At 38.4% G+C, this 16,203-nt stretch overlaps 2 protein-coding genes and 1 long non-coding RNA gene across 5 annotated transcripts in view; 1 reads left to right on the forward strand and 2 right to left on the reverse strand.

Moving 5' to 3' along the window:
* Nucleotides 1–2,481, forward strand: part of LOC117939512 (gastrula zinc finger protein XlCGF17.1-like) — a 5,064-nt gene extending 2,583 nt beyond the window's left edge. For 2 of the 3 annotated variants that reach the window (XM_034864932.1, XM_034864934.1), the window contains one exon: nucleotides 973–2,481. In XM_034864932.1, coding sequence (XP_034720823.1) covers nucleotides 973–2,048 — 1,076 coding nt within the window. In that variant the 3' untranslated portion in view covers nucleotides 2,049–2,481. The remainder of the gene's footprint in view (nucleotides 1–972) is intronic. The other variant, XM_034864933.1, reaches the window with a different exon arrangement.
* A 6,030-nt stretch (nucleotides 2,482–8,511) lies between these two features.
* LOC117939525 (zinc finger protein 239-like) overlaps nucleotides 8,512–16,203 on the reverse strand; it is a 9,860-nt gene continuing 2,168 nt past the window's right edge. Inside the window, exon 2 of the mRNA XM_034864953.1 lies at nucleotides 8,512–9,788. Within this exon, the coding sequence (XP_034720844.1) occupies nucleotides 8,904–9,788 (885 nt within the window). The 3' untranslated portion in view covers nucleotides 8,512–8,903. The remainder of the gene's footprint in view (nucleotides 9,789–16,203) is intronic.
* The window catches only part of LOC117939553, a 5,067-nt gene continuing 977 nt past the window's right edge, over nucleotides 12,114–16,203 (reverse strand). The window contains exon 3 of the long non-coding RNA XR_004655604.1: nucleotides 12,114–12,126. This is a non-coding gene — a long non-coding RNA (uncharacterized LOC117939553). The remainder of the gene's footprint in view (nucleotides 12,127–16,203) is intronic.

Raw genomic sequence — 16,203 nt, forward strand, 5'->3', positions numbered from 1 at the left:
CTACTGGGTAGGGGGTGGAACGGTTCGGTTTGCAAACTAAATTAAAGAAGGGAATTTTCTTAGTTGTGAAAATCGTTCACAACTAAGAAATTCAATTCAATTTTATTTATAGTATCAATTCATAATAAGAGTTATCTCAAGACACTATACAGATAGACCACACTCCAGAATTTACAAGGACCCAACAGTTCTAGTAGTTTCCTCCAGAGCAAGCAACAGTGCGACAGTGGCGAGGAAAAACTTCCTAAAACGCTTTTAAAAACGTTTTTAAAAAACGCTTTTAAAAACGCTGACTTGCAGCTACAGGTTCCGCTGCTTTAGAGCACCGCCGCACCTATATCTTTGAGTTTAGCCTAACCGAACGTCCAGTTTAACTGCAACAAGTTGTTCTTCTTGTAATAAAGATCTCATTGACGAAAAACACGCTGTATTTTCATTGCATTTTTAATTTATAAAATGTTAAAAAATATTAATGATTAATGCCCATCCCTTGGTCATGGTCTTGTCATCCGTTCTAGTAGTCCTGCGTTTTAAAGGTGAACTGTTGAGGGGACAAGGTGATGAATTTTCTCTCATTGTTTTGATTTGATCATTTAAGAAGCTGATGAAGTCGTCACTACTCAGAGCTATAGGAACAGCTGGCTCAAAAGAGCTGTGACTATCTGCCAGCCTGGCTACAGTGCGTTTTTGAGAGATTTGTTTTAATATGCGAGTTTGGGAGTTATACCAAAGTGCTTGTTTTCTTTGCTTAATCATCTTTTTGGGAGAAGCAACAGAGTCTAAAGTCATCTTTAGGCAGGTCGTAGCACCCTCTACAAATTTATCAATTTGGGAGGGACTAAAGTTAACAGAAAGGTAAATGTTAAAGCATGACATTGAGTTAAATGTTGTTGGCTACTCTTAGCTACTGCCACCCCAAATTATTAGCAAATTATTAAGATTCAAATCAACGACTGTCTGTTTGTGTTTCAGCTTTACCTTCAGATGTCCAGAAAGTGATTGTTGGTGAAGAACATCAGCAGGAGTGGAGCTCCAATCTGGACCAAGAGGACACAAAACCCCCACAAATTAAAGAGGAGCAGGAGGAACTCTGGATCAGTCACGAGAGGGAGCAGCTTCAGGAGCCAGAGGATGCTGATATCACCACGTTCCCATTCACTGTTCTTCATGTGAAGAGTGAAGAAGATGAAGAGAAACATCAGATCTCCTTAGATCCAGATACACATCTACAACCAGATACTGATGACCAGACTGGACACTCGTCCGAAGCAGAGACTGATGACAGTGCTGATTGGGAGGAGACTAAAAAACCTCAGTCAGGTTTAAACTCTCTGAATAGTAATGACGTCCCAGACTGTGGTTTAAGATGTAGTATAGATTTGAAAAAGAGACATCTGAAGAGAGACGTGAGTTCTCGCACAGGAGAAAAGACATTTAGCTGCTCGGTCTGTAGCAAATCTTTTCCAGTAAATGGAAGTTTACAAAAACACATGAAAATTCACAAAGGAGAAAAATCGTTTAGCTGCTCAATCTGTAAGAAAGCTTTTATAGAGAGTGGGTATTTAAATAGACACATGCGAATCCACACAGGAGAGAAGGCATTTAGCTGCTCTGTCTGTAACAAAGCTTTTACAGTGAGTGGGAGTTTACAGAAACACATGAGAATCCACACAGGAGAGAAACCATTTAGTTGCTCCATCTGTAAGAATGCTTTTACAGAGAGTGGAAGTTTGCGTAGACACATGCGAATCCACACAGGAGAGAAACCATTTAGTTGCACAGTCTGTAAGAAAGCTTTTACAGTGAGTGGAAGTTTGAAGACACACATGAGAACCCACACAGGAGAGAAACCATTTAGCTGCTCAGTCTGTAAGAAAGCTTTTACGTTGAGTGGCAATTTACAAAAACACATCAGAATCCACACAGGAGAGAAACCATTTACCTGCTCGGTCTGTAAGAAGGCTTTTACATTGAGTGGAAGTCTACATATTCACTTCAGAACCCACACACACAGGAGAGAAAAAAGGTGGAGTGGAGATCCAGTCTAGAAGGAGAACAGAGGACCTCAGTCAGGTTTGAACACTCTCTAAAGGAATTCTCTAAAAGTGATATTAAGGGTTGGGTACTGAAACGCGGTGCCAATAGGGCGCCTGTTCCAACGTAAGCTAAGAATAATAAGAACGAAAATTTCGGTGAAAATTTTCAGTGCCTCACTTCTTTTTTTAAACATATTTATTTAGAAGCATCGTTGCACGGGACGCTGCGTTACCATTGGCTACCAGCTGGATTAAACACAATGGTCAAAATGCTAACTACTTACGTTAAGCGGTGTAAAGTGTGACTGTGTTTCCCTGGAGAGGATTCCAACTCCGGGACTTAACAGTCCGCAGACAGCTGCCGTTGTCGGAAAAACATGGCGTTAGGTGCGTTGACTTGAAACTCACCAGCCTCGGCGTGCATGTTAAGTTATTATAAAATACCCTTTTCCCATTTGGTGCTTGTTCTTGTCATGTGGCCTTAGCAATAAACAAGCTGTTCTTTAATGTCACCAATCTTCGTTTTGTGCTTCTTTTTATTTTATATAACATAAATACATATACATTATAAATATATATGTTTCTGTGCAGGCCCCACCTTAAAAGTAAAAGTATTGTTTTAGCACCAGTATCGGAAAAAGAAGTGTTGGGTCCTTGTTAATTATATTGTGTCCTAGACCTATGCTATCTGTAAAGTGTCTTGAGATAACCGAGGTTTCTGCCTAAAAGGAAGTTTTTACTCGCCACTGTTGCACTGTTGCTTGCTCCGGAGGAGACTACTAGAACTGTTGGATCCTTGTAAATTCTGGAGTGGGATCTATCTGTAAAGTGTCTTGAGATAACTCTTATGAATTGATACTATAAATAAAATTGAAGGGAAAATTGAATTGAATAGATAACTCTTGTTATGAATTGACATTATAAATAAAATTGAATTCAATTGAAAGTATTTGGAAAGCCACACTGCTTAGCTGATGTTGGTTTAGGCTAGCATGTTAATGGTTATGAGATCCACATTTTTAATTTGTCATTCCAAACTGGTAAATTTCAAATTAAAATGAAAATAGCAAAAGTCATACCTTTTGTACAAAACTGGAGATAAACACAGCTTCACAAAGTACAGACCCGTCTCTCTGCCATTCTCAAATTCTCAAAAATTCAGTGACAGATTGAACAAATTCTTAAAAACAAATTACTTACTGACAATCAATATGGATTCAGAAACAATAGGTAAACATCCCTAGTTTTAAATGATCTCATAGATGAAATGTCAAATTCCACTGACAAAAAGAAATATGGAGTTGGGGTATTTATAGATTTGATAAAAAAAGCATTTGATACAGTTAATCATGAAATATTATTCATTAAATTGGAATAGTGTTAAATTGGTTAAGCAGTTATTTAAAAGACAGGCAACAATTTGTGAAGTCGGGACATTATTCATCTGAATGTTTGGACATTGCGTGTGTTGTCCCCCAGAGGTCAGTATTGGGACCAAAACTAATTATCCTCTATACAAACGACATGTATAAAGTTTCTGAAATTTTGTATTACTTGCAGATGACACAAACATATTTGGTCTTGGACTTAATCACTTCAGAAGACACGAATAATTTCTCATTAAATGTGAGTAAAACCAAATTCATGATATTTAGTAATAGTAAATCTATCAATTAAGTTCAGTTACAGATAGAAGGTGTCAATATAGAAAGAGTAAATGAAATGAAATTCCTTGGAGTGATGATCGATGACAAGATTTGCTGGAAATCTCATGAATTTATCCAAACAAAACTGTCTAGAAGTATTTCAGTCTTGACTTAACTTCTTGGGCGGACGGTTCCCGTGCACGGGAAATAAACTCACCGTTTTTCGGAAGTGCTGACTTCTTTCCTAAATTGTAAGCATTAAACCGTCATAAACACGCTCATGCCATACATCATTTGAAAGCTTAAAGTCTCCTGATTCCATCGAGCCCACACACGAAGCAATAAGGTGACTCACAACGGTGATAATCATGTTCTGAAGTAAAGAAACACAGAAAGATTTGAGTCTAATCGAGTGTGTGTTTCCTACCTGTCTCCTCGTGTCTTTAATCACAGCGGTGAAAGATCGCCCAAAACCTTAGTTTCCTACATCAAAAACACCCTAAGGTATTAGAATATCCAAGCCTTGTAATCCATAATTATCTGGTCCCTTCACAATCTTGTAGTTTCAGCCCAAGTTTTGACGTAGAGAAATCTAGATCATTTCTTGGTTTCTATCGTGTGTATCTTTTTCCGTGGGCGGGCTACAGCAAAACCAAAGACAGCGTTACATTCTCTGGCTTGTGCAGTTTGCAATGAACGTTGTTCCCAGCCAATAGGATCAGGGTATATCAAGATACCCCCAAGCTAAGCAAATGAAATCTCACACTCCCCATTGGGCCCACGTGGGAAAGCTTGACAGTGGAGCCCACAAATTAGAAGATAAGGTCATAAAACTGGCATCCCTGTGTAGCCAATAAGAAGACGAGTTGATAGATATCAAACATGGCCAACAAAAACTATTCCTGTGGTCTCTTACAGCTGTCTGAAGGCAAAAATATGGACTTCTGATGGCATTTCACCATTTCATGAAATTATGATTACTTATTTCTGTTAAATCTATGTATGTACTTCTTTCAGACATATCTGTGAGTGATGTGGATGTGTTTTTGTATTTCAGAAGTTTTGTATTTAGCACTTTTTTGGCTTTTCTAGAAATAAGAAATAAGACAAACGCACAGACACATCTGTAGAAATACATTCATACAAAATCCATTTTATAAGTCATTTTTTTCTGGATTTTTTCTGTTCTAAGTTGAGACATGATGCTAGGGTACTATTTTAGTATATAGCCCATGTAATATGCTTACAGTAGTGCTTATTATTAATTTTTCAGATGAGTTATTTGGACGGAAATAGAAATTCTGTGTTCTAACCTCTGTAGCCCTGTGTCAGTAAGGCCTAGTGTCACACTTCCACTAGAAACAAGTTGAGAGTGTTAACTTCCCAATTAACTCAGGGTCATCCCAGAGGGCCAAAGCATGTGGAAACTGCAGCACTTTTTTAAGGGTAAAAATTTAGGCGAGAAAATCCTATATTTTCAAGTGTCTCTGAAGAGAGCACATTGTAGACGTCAAATCACTCCACATTTTGTATTTTTGTAACAGTTTTTGGAAATTGATCTTAATACCTTAATTAAAAAACATTAGGAAAATCCAACCTTTTAAGGACACCAATTGTCTTTGTGAATGATTAATGTATTGTCAATAAATAAAAGTTCATCAGGGGGCATAAGTATACACCCCCCTATGTTAAATTCCCATAGAGACATGTACTTTTTTATTTTAAAAGGGCAGTTACTTCATGGATCCCTTGGCCTTTGGAATTAAAATAAGGTAACTAATTTACCTTAAATCACAATGATTAACCATAGTATTTTTTATTATCAATCATTTTTGTAGCCATTTTAATTGTTTACTCAAACATTTTTGCTACATTCGCCGGATTCCCAGAAACTTTTGCTTTTGAGTGTGTTTGGAAAAAAAAAAAATTATTTATTGAGTCGAAAGAAAAAGACACAACCTACATTAACCAGTTGTGCATGCCGCTCAAAATGTAATGGGTCACTACAGCTTGTGTGTTGCAATGTAGTGTGTGGGCTAAAGCGGGAGTTACGGTTGTGTGGATGCTCCACGCATAGCATTCGCTGTAGCCTATGTAAGTGGTCTGGGGGTGGTAGTTCAGTCAGTAGGGAGTAGGGAGTTGGGTCAGGAACCAGAGGGTCGTTGGTTCAAGTCCCCATACGCACCAAAGTATGGTGTTGGACTGGCAGCTGTTGCCAATTCACCTCCTTGGCACTGCCAAGGTGCTCTCAGTTATGATGGGAAAGTTTTTTCAACATTTTACGCACCGGATCAGATTTCTGTTATGAGCCAAGGATCTGATCCATTTTCGGATTAGCGGAAAAACATATCTGTGAATTTGGACATCTCATGGTCCATCTGGTTTTATTAAAAAAAAAACCTCATAAAACATAAGTCCCCTTGTGCACAGTCAACTTATAAACATAGTTATTTTCAGGACAAACTGGGATATCAGAATATTTGTGCTGCAGTGAGATCAATTGAATGTAAAAAAATAAAAATAAAAAGGTTGTGGGATGATAAAGATAAATAAATAAAACGAAAATTGAATCTTGTTTCCTTGGATTAAGGAGGCTCCAAAATCATGGTTGCAGCTGTCGCCATGGTCCCGCTAAACGTCCTGCGATACCATGTTACATCCTGCTAATTTGTGCGGTGCCCTGCTACGTCCTGCTGTGCCTTGTAATGCAGCACAGTGCCCTGCTATGCCATGAACTACTACAAAGAAATACTACAAACTACTATATTTTGGGACTGTTTACTGCCACTCTTAATTCTACACCGCCTACCAAGAGCCTGGGTCTGTCCGAGGTTTCTGCTTAAAAGGAGGTTTTTCCTCGCCACTGTTTCACTGTTGCTTGCTCTGGAGGGAACTACTAGAGCTGTTGGGTCCTTGTAAATTCTGGAGTATGGTCTAGACCTACTCTATCTGTAAAGTGTCTTGAGATAACTCGTTATGAATTGATACTATAAGTAAAACTAAATTGAATTGGATCTGTGGTGGGCAGTGGACTAGAAGTTAGACAGGGAGGTCACAGTTCAATCCCAAGAGCGCCAGGATCAAATCTGGGTACGAAAAGTAAAAGAGCAACTCTTGTCACTCCCTCATTACAAACACTGAGGTGCCCTTGAGCAACGCCCTTAACCCCAACCTGCTCAGTGGCCAGCAGATCAGACTGAGGTTGTATTGGGCAGCTTCCAGGGATGAATGTGGAACTGTGTGAATGTGACAGGTCATAGTTGCAAATGACAAATTGTTCTCAATCAATTTACCTGAATAAAGGTTAAATATACTGTACATACATACATACACACACACACACACACACACACACACACACACACACACTGATGTCACACACAGCAATAAAAGCTAAAGGAAATTCTCATGTTTTGAGAGTCAAACAGCGAATAGATAAACATAACACAAAATAATATTTATTGATATCACACACATAGCAATGCTACAAAAGCATTTGTGTTGTCTAAAACAGTTCATATATACACAATATATACAGTGGGGTTCGAATGTTTGGGCATTGTTATTACGTGCATAAAGAACCCAAGAAAAGATGGAAAAATCTCCGAAAGGCTTCACATGACAAATTAGACATTTGCATCATACGTCACAAAAAGTTAGAGTTTATTTCCATTATTTACTCTTTCAAAATAACAGAGTTATTAGCATGCACTGCCTCCTTTGGAAAGCTGAGACCTGACAGTGTCATGGATTGTTCTCAATCATCGTCTGGAAAGACCAGGTGATGTCAATCTTAAGGTTTTAAATGCCCAGACTCATCTGACCTCGCCCAAACAATCAGCACCATGGGTTCTTCTAAGCAGTTGTCTAGAAAAAGTCAAAAGCGCTCACAAAGCAGGAGAAGGCTATAATAAGATAGCGAAGCGTTTTCAGATGCCAATATCCTCTGTTTGGAATGTAATTAAGAAATGGCCGTTATCAGGAACAGTGGAAGTTAAAACAAGATCTGGAAGACCGAGAAAAATAATAGACAGAACAGCTCGCAGGAGTAGGAGAAAAGCACGTCAAAACCCACGTTTGACTGCACGATCCATCCAGAAAGACCTGGAGACACTGGAGTTACACCATTCCACTATAAAGAGATACTTGTACAGATATGATCTTCATGTAAGAGTCATCAGAAGAAGACCTCTTCTACGTCCTCACCACAAAAATCAGCGTTTGAAGTTTGCATATGAACATAAAGACAAGCCTGATACATTGTGGGAACAAGTTCTGTTTCAAGTTCTAATTTAACACAAGTTCTGTGTTAAAATAGAACTTTATGGCCGGAATCAGCAAAGGTACGTTTGAAGAAGAAAGGGCGCAGAATTTAATTAAAAGAATCTCTGTCCAACTGTTAAGCATGGGGGGGGGGGGGGGGGGAATCAATCATGTCTTGGGGTTGTATTGCAGCCAGTGGCACAGGGAACAGTTCACGAGTAGAAGGAAAAATGGATTCAATAAAATTTCAGCAAATTAACTAACTAATTTGATGCCATTAGTGAAAAAGCTATAGTTAAAGAGAGGATGGGTTCTACAAATGGATAATGATCCTTAACACACCTCAAAATCCACGGTGGATTACACCAACAGGTGTAAACTGAAGGTTTTGCCATGGCCTTCACAATCTCCTGACCTCAACATAATTGAAAATCTATGGATAGATGTTAAAAGAGCAGTGCGTGGGGGGGGAGGTCTACAAGATATTAACTCTGCAGGGTGCCCAAACTTTTGCAGAAAGTTTTCTGTTATTTTGAAAGTGTAAATGATCAAATCAGAACATCAGATGAGAAAGTGGTATGTATTAGCACCGGACTTTAACATGTGATCTTCACATGAACAGAACATTGCGTTGCCTGCATCTTTTTCACGGAAACCCTTCATAGAAATTTATCAGCCAATTCAAGTAACAGCAACAGTAAAAAATATTATTAATCTATTAAACTTTGCAATTGATTGCATGCATTCCCTGAGTGTAGACCCATACGAACCACGGATCTATGATCCGTTAACCACCAGTTGATGTTAGTAGTAAGACTTTAAAAAACAAAACAAACTCATATTTAAGAAAAATATTTATTGTTAACTGTCACTTTTCCAAAACTAACAAAGTATCAAAATGTATATATTTCAAATACCAACCAATAAGAAACCAATTTGATCGTCGGCAACTGGCAGCTCATTTCTTTGCAGAGTGAACACGTTGGTGGGATTTTAGGTTACTTTGATTGGTGAAACATTTGTCACATAGTTTACATTTGTAGGGTTTCTCTCCGGTATGAATGCGTTGATGGACTTTCAAGTGATTTAACTGGACAAAAGCTGCATCACATTGGTCACAGCTGTAAGGTTTATCTCCAGTGTGAATGCGTTGATGGATTTTGAAAGAGTCAGACCGTGCAAAAGCTGCGCCACATTGGATGCATCTGTACGGTTTCTCCCCTGTGTGACTGCGTTTATGGCTTTTCAAGTTACCCAATTGCGCAAAAACCGCACCGCATTGGTCACAGCTGTAAGGCTTCTCTCCTGTGTGTGTGCGTTGATGCATTTTGAAGCTACCCAATACTCTGAAAACTGCGTCACATTGGTCACAGCTGTACGGTTTCTCTCCGGTGTGAATGCGGTGATGAATTGTGAAGCTACCTAAACTTGTGAATGCGGCCCCACACTGGTCACACCAGTACTTTACGTTTAGAGTAAGTTTCTCTCTTGTGTGAACGCGTTGGTGGCCTTTAAGGTGACCGCTCCGAGAAAAACGTCTCTTGCACTGGTCACAGCTGTATGGTTTCTCTCCAGTGTGAATGCGTCGATGGTTGTTTAGAGTAGTCTTAGAAGAGAAAGATCGCCCACATTGTTCACAGCTGTATGGTTTTTCTCCAGTGTGTATGCGTCGATGGTTTTTAAGGGTATTACTAGAAGAAAAAGATCTCCCACACTGGCCACAGCTGTATGGTTTTTCTCCAGTGTGAACTCTTTGATGAATCTTTAAATTTGTAGCTGTTTTAAAGGACTTGTCACAATGCTGACAGCTATGGCATCCAAGTCCCCCTCTTCCGCTTTGTTTCTATAAAAACCGAAAGAGAGAGAAACAATCAGTGAGATGCTAAGGTTAAGCAAGCCATGTCAAACCATAAAGAATATAGACAGAGGAGAGTAGATAACGTATGGGCATCCTATTTATGCAGTGCAATGGTAACAAAACTTGTTAAAAAAAAGTGCAACAATGGGGGAGGGGAGAAGCCAAACAAGCCTATAAGACCACTGTTTTCCTCAATATGTAACACTAATAATTGTACATTTACAAATATACACCACCAAACGGCATGCTGGGTAACATTATAGCTGCCAGCTAGCCAGTTAGCATAACAGTTAACAGCATAACATTAAAATGGGAGAGACTCCGGTCGCTACTGCACAATCAAGAACAGATAAAAAAGTGAGGATAATTCGATTAAATGTCAATTCAACTTTATTTATATAGCCAGAAACACCTGCAGGAAGCGATAGGAGGAGGGGCGAGAGAGCACAAGACTATGGGGGCAAGAGAGCACAAGACTCCGGGAAAGGGAAGAAGTTGAGTTAGTAACATGGGAGAGATAGGGATAGAGCATAATGGGATAGAGAGATAGATACAGCAGAAGAATGTGTGCCCAAGAAAGAAACCGTCTGCTGTTCCAAAAGAAAAAAAATACAGCTTAATTTAGCCACTGTTGTTGCAGATCGTGCTAACGTTACTCGGTCACGCTAAGGCTAAGACCTGCCAACTCAAACATGCAGCAACATTACTAATACAATAGCAACCCACCTACGGCCCTGCTTCAGACCTTTCCTGCAAACTACTAACGTTATTCAAAAATGTTACAACTATTTGGTTTTGAAAAGAAAGCAATGTTAAAGTTGTTGGTACGTGTATTAGTTTATTTAAGGTAATTTTACTACTTTGCACAATCAAAATATTTCCGATTCTGTAAGAGTTTCATGTTTTCTCTTTCAACATACTGTAATTGTATAATGCTGTGGAGCCAAGCAAACCCTTTAGTAATCAAAGCTTTAGGTTAACATGGTGACATTGAAATCTTTTTGTTTCCTATGTACTTACAGTTGAAATAAATAATAAAATTGAAAGAAAATACATAAAAAGGAGCAGGCAAGCAAATAAAAGAAATGCTGTGTAATGTTTTTGTCATATAAATAAATAAATAAATAATTCTATGTAAGTATACTTATTTTGGCAATTAACCTTTTTCTAATATAAATGATCATTTCTTGCTGAATCTCCAATCGATTTCTTTTTTTTTTCTTCAAATTTCAGACATGATTCAGGATTTGTTAAATAAAATATGCGGGTGTTCATAACAAAGTACGTTATTGTGTGTAGATAGTAAGAGTATGCAGCTTTAAGCCTTACTATAATTAAAGGGGTATGTTGTAAAAAAACAATCTGAAAACTGCTGCCCTGCAACTTTCTAAGTGACCCCAAACTTTTGACTGGTCGTGTTGATGTTCCTATACGTGTCTGTTTGACTGAAGCATTGATGAAACAAGTTTTATTTCAGAGCTTCAGAATGCTCGGGGAAATGGAAGATTATGCCCTAACTTAGGGGTGATGTTTAATAAGTCAACACTGTTTGACACACATGTAAAGTAGCTGATCAGAACAGTTTTTTTCCACCGGAGAAATATTTGTAAACTGAGATCTGTGGCTTCTACTTCCAAACTAAAACTACTCATTCATGACCGTATTGCCTCCTGTGACTCACTTTTTAATTACTCCCTTCATTCCAAATGCCAAGGGAACTTTATCAGAATGCTTAGTATCCTGATCCATGAAGTAACTGGCTTTTAAAAATAAAAATGTGCCTGCCTCTATGGGAATTTAACATAGGGGGGTGTATACTTATGCCCCCTGTATTTTAACCGTCAGAGAAGTATGGTCCTTTTTACAGTTCATCGTCTGGTTTCATTTTCTAAAAAAGCTTGTAAAACATTAACCCTGTTGTCTACAGTCAAGTAGACAGTTGTCAATCACAGTTGATATTGCAGTGACAATTAAAAAAAACATCCTTTTTTTTCCAGGGCAAACTGGGTTATTAGGATATTTGGGTTGGTCACTTGAATGTTAAAAATGGTTGTAGAACCTTAAAGACGTAAATAAAAACAGAACATGAATCTCACAGATATGTATTGATATCACAGACAGAGCAGTAAAACCTAAGCCAATCTCCTCTCTAAAACACTTCTCATAAGACTTGAGTAGCACTGTAAAGAAACAAACATGTGTTGTCTAAAACTGTTTTTCTATATACAAAAATAAACATAACTCATATAAAGCACAAACTATTTACATTTCTTCAAAAATTGCCAAAATATATGCCAAATTTCAAACCAGTGACGTCATTCTCCTTTGTAAAACGCTAGTTATCTCTCTTGACTGCTATATAACATCTTTGATCATATTAGACTAGTTTGACTTGGAGGATTGCTCTTTTTCCCACTCTAAATTCTTTGCTCTTACTGTCGCCCATGTAAGGCATATAGTATGCCTTCATTTCCATAAATAAACTCTGAAATATTCATGGGAAAGCTAAAGAATACACAGAGCACGGAGCTAGCGGCAGAAATGAGCGAAAACGTGACAAATTATGCACGTCAAGTGGATAAATATTGGGTGTACCAGTTTGGATTTAATCCTCAATGACCCCGAAAAAGGCAAAAGTTTCAGGCTGGATAAAAAAAGCATCTGTTGAGGCTAGAAATACCCAGAGTAGACCTCTGTGACCTCTGCTTGTTAGCTTCTAGCTGCAACAATCGGTAATTTTCTGTGTTTTATTGGTGTAAAATTATTGAATTATGAGTCAGGGGTGCCGTTTTTGCTCGACTTTGATTCTCTTGGTTCCTGAGGGTTAAGGAAGAACATTAATTTATTTACAATACATCACTCCTTTACAAAAATGATGTATTATGTATTAAATTATGATTTCTTTTTTCCTCTTTTGAGTCAACTTTAGCATGGGTTGGGGCGGCCTCTGGCTTGCCCAGTGAGAGAGTGCGCCCAATGTAGGCTGGGTCCTGCAGTCGCCCGGGATTAGGTCGGACCTGCGGCCCTTTGCTACGTGTCCCCCCTTATCTCTCTCGCCCTTTCCTGTCTTTCCACTGTCACTAAATAAAAGGGAAAAAGCCTGAAATTTTTTTATTTTTAATAAACTTATGAGCAAGGTCATCCAGAGAATCTCACATCACCCCTGTACTTAAGTCTCTCCACTGGCTAAGTGTCAAATATAGGATAAGTGTAAGATTCTCAGTCTCAGATACAGTTTCCTGCAGAACTTTTATTCTTGTATTTTAATCAATTCTTTTTTAAAGCAATTTGAAATGCCGTGTGGCTGAAATGTGCTATACAAATAAAAGATGCCTAGCATTGCCTTCCCTTCTCAATATTCTGCTAAAATACCACAAACTGCTTGTTGAATTTGAAACAAAGGAAATAATTTGCATACATAGTTTTGATGAACAAATTTAACATTTCATTGATTGTAAAAGTCAGCACTAAAAAAAGAATGACATACATTATAAAGGGCATTTTTTTGCTGATACAAAAAAATCGGAGTGTCTTTTGCAATATTTTGCAACCTTTAACGATATGGTTATTGTGCCAGTTGATATTGCAGTGACTATTAAAAAAAACAGGACACATTGTGGAGCCCTAGTAATTATTCCCATGTCCCTCAAGGTCCAATATGTCCAATCTCTTGACTGTTACTTGCACCCGGCTTAGGATCCGTAGTGACCAGTCTTTTGAGTATGTAGGACCGAGACTCTACAATGCCCTTCCTGTCCAATTTGCTCTGCTTTGTTCATCGACTCTTAAAAATTTGTTAAAGACCTACTTTTTCATCCAACGGGCCTTTGGATGAACTCTGTACACTTTATTTTCATGTAAGTGAGTGTAATTGTACGGTTTTAATATGTATTATATTGTATGTTTTATGTAAAGTGCTATAAAAATACATTTTACTTAGCTCAACTTAGTCAGCTACTCTTCCATTTGACAGAAGGATACATAGTGAAAAATGACAGTTTAACAAGTTTAGCCTTGTACACTGGACAAACTGCACCAGATGTATAAACAAATTCTAATTTGTTTTAGTCAAATTGCTTTTTGTTTTGCCGTTACCATGTTATGTCATTTTATTTGGGTTTTATTGTACAGCACTTTGGTTTTGGTTCATGCATTATAAGTAAAAACGTTTTTTGCATGTTATCATGCGTTATCTTTGGTGTAGATAAGTTAAGCTTCAAGAAGGCGGAGTGAGATCACATCTCGACAAGGTTTCAGGTAGACTAAATCCAAATCAAATGTTTTTTTTACGATTTAATATAATGTGACCAAACATATCAGCTGGTACACAGTCTCCGGTTGTTTTTAATTAAGACACAGTAGAAATGCTAGTCAAAATGCTCTACATGCGATCTGTTGCTGATGTCAATAAACAACGGATTATGTCTCAATGAATTCTAAACGTCACTGTCAGCCACATGACGTGTTCTGTACAGAATAAGAGTTTAAATCAGAAAAAATCTCTACCAGCACCAATGTGTAGCACCCATCTACATACACATACACACCCGCCCACTCCACACAGAAAGGCCGGGGAAGACCAAGGTTTGAACCAGATACCTGCTTGCTGTGAGGCAACAGTACCTACCATTGGGCCACCATGCTTTTATTTACTTATGTATATCTATATATCTCTCGGTTCCAAATTTTGGTTCCAAAAGCTGTCATATTCACAGAAAGCGGAGCTCTGACAGACCCACACTCGTGCCAACAGAGGTGCGGGCAAACTACATCGGCTCTGCAGGTTTGTTGAAGTCATGGTAATGCCCATAAAGTTCAATTGTGGTTGCAGTTTTTCTTACTTCAAGATGATATTGATGGAGAGGCGAAAGCGGTCGCAGTTACACTTCCTCTGAGACAAGCAGTGGTTTCTATGCCCTGATGACTGCCTGACAGGCTGAAGGTGTAAGGCAAGGCAACTTAATTCTACAGCACCTTTCAGCAACAAGGCAATTCAATTCCATTATTTTGCAAGTAACTTAGTACTTCATAAGTTCAGTGTTGATAACAGGGCAGTCACCAAGGTTACTCTTAAATGTCTGTTATTATCTGACTGGCACACCCCTATCCAAAAGCCCAACCAGTTTTGGGTTTAATGTATTTTTGTTTATGTTGAAATGGAGTTTAAAACATATACTATCAAATCCGTATTGTTAAGGACACCCTTATTGGCTTCATTTGGACAAAATTCCACTATACCACAGACTCCCCTCTCCACTGCTATTCTCTTAAAAAGATTGACACACACACACACACCAATGCAAATGAATAAACTTGTTTTAGTCTAAGATGAAGAGGTATAACTGCTGTTTTAAATGCAAGATAGGTGAGCATTTTCAGAAGTATTTTTATTATGCAGAAACAGTGTGGGAGCACAGGATTTTTAAGCCTTAAGTCAAACTAGAATGTATGCTATACAATAAAAACTCCAATGGTGTCTTTGAGATTTTAAGTCTAGTTCTTAAAAAGGTCCCATGGCATGAAAACGTCACTTTATGTTTAACATTTATATGCGTTCCCCCAGTCTGCCTATAGTCCTCCAGTGACTGGAAACAGCAAAGTGACAGTTGGTGGTTTTTGTGATCAGTGGAAGCCAAAATCATAATCACGATTACATTTTGATTGATTGCACCAGAATATCTTACCTTGTGTTATGCCTGAGATGCACTAGACTAGATCTTATTTAATTAAAAAAAAATCTATGTAACGTTCAGTATAGTCTACAGTGGTGTGAAAAAGTGTTTGCCCCCTTCCTCATTTCCTGTTCCTTTGCATGTTTGTCACACTTAAGTGTTTCGGAACATCAAACCAATTTAAACAATAGTCAAGGACAACACAATTAAACACAAAATGCAATTTGTAAATGAAGGTGTTTATTATTAAAGGTGAAAAAATATCCAAACCATCATGGCCCTGTGTGAAAAAGTGATTGCCCCCTAAGCCTAATAACTGGTTGGGCCACCCTTAGCAGCAACAACAACTGCAACCAAGCGTTAGCAATAATGTGCAATGAGGCTTTTACAGCGTCCTGGAGGAATTTTGGCCCACTCATCTTTGCAGAATTGAGGTCATACCACAACATCTCAATAGGATTCAGGTCAGGACTTTGCCTAGGCCACTCCAAAGTCTTCATTTTGTTTTTCTTCAGCCATTCGGTGGTGGACTTGCTGGTGTGTTAGGGATCATTGTCCTGCTGCAGAACCCAAGTATAATTCAGCTTGGTTGGACATTCTCCTTCAGGATCTCTTGGTAGACAGCAGAATTCATAGTTCCTTTTATCACAGCAAGACTTCCAGGTCCTGAAGCAGCAAAACAGCCCCAGACCATCACACTACCACCACCATATTTTACTGTTGGTATA

Source organism: Etheostoma cragini, chromosome 24 (assembly GCF_013103735.1).
Source record: "Etheostoma cragini isolate CJK2018 chromosome 24, CSU_Ecrag_1.0, whole genome shotgun sequence".
Lineage (NCBI taxonomy): Eukaryota > Metazoa > Chordata > Actinopteri > Perciformes > Percidae > Etheostoma > Etheostoma cragini.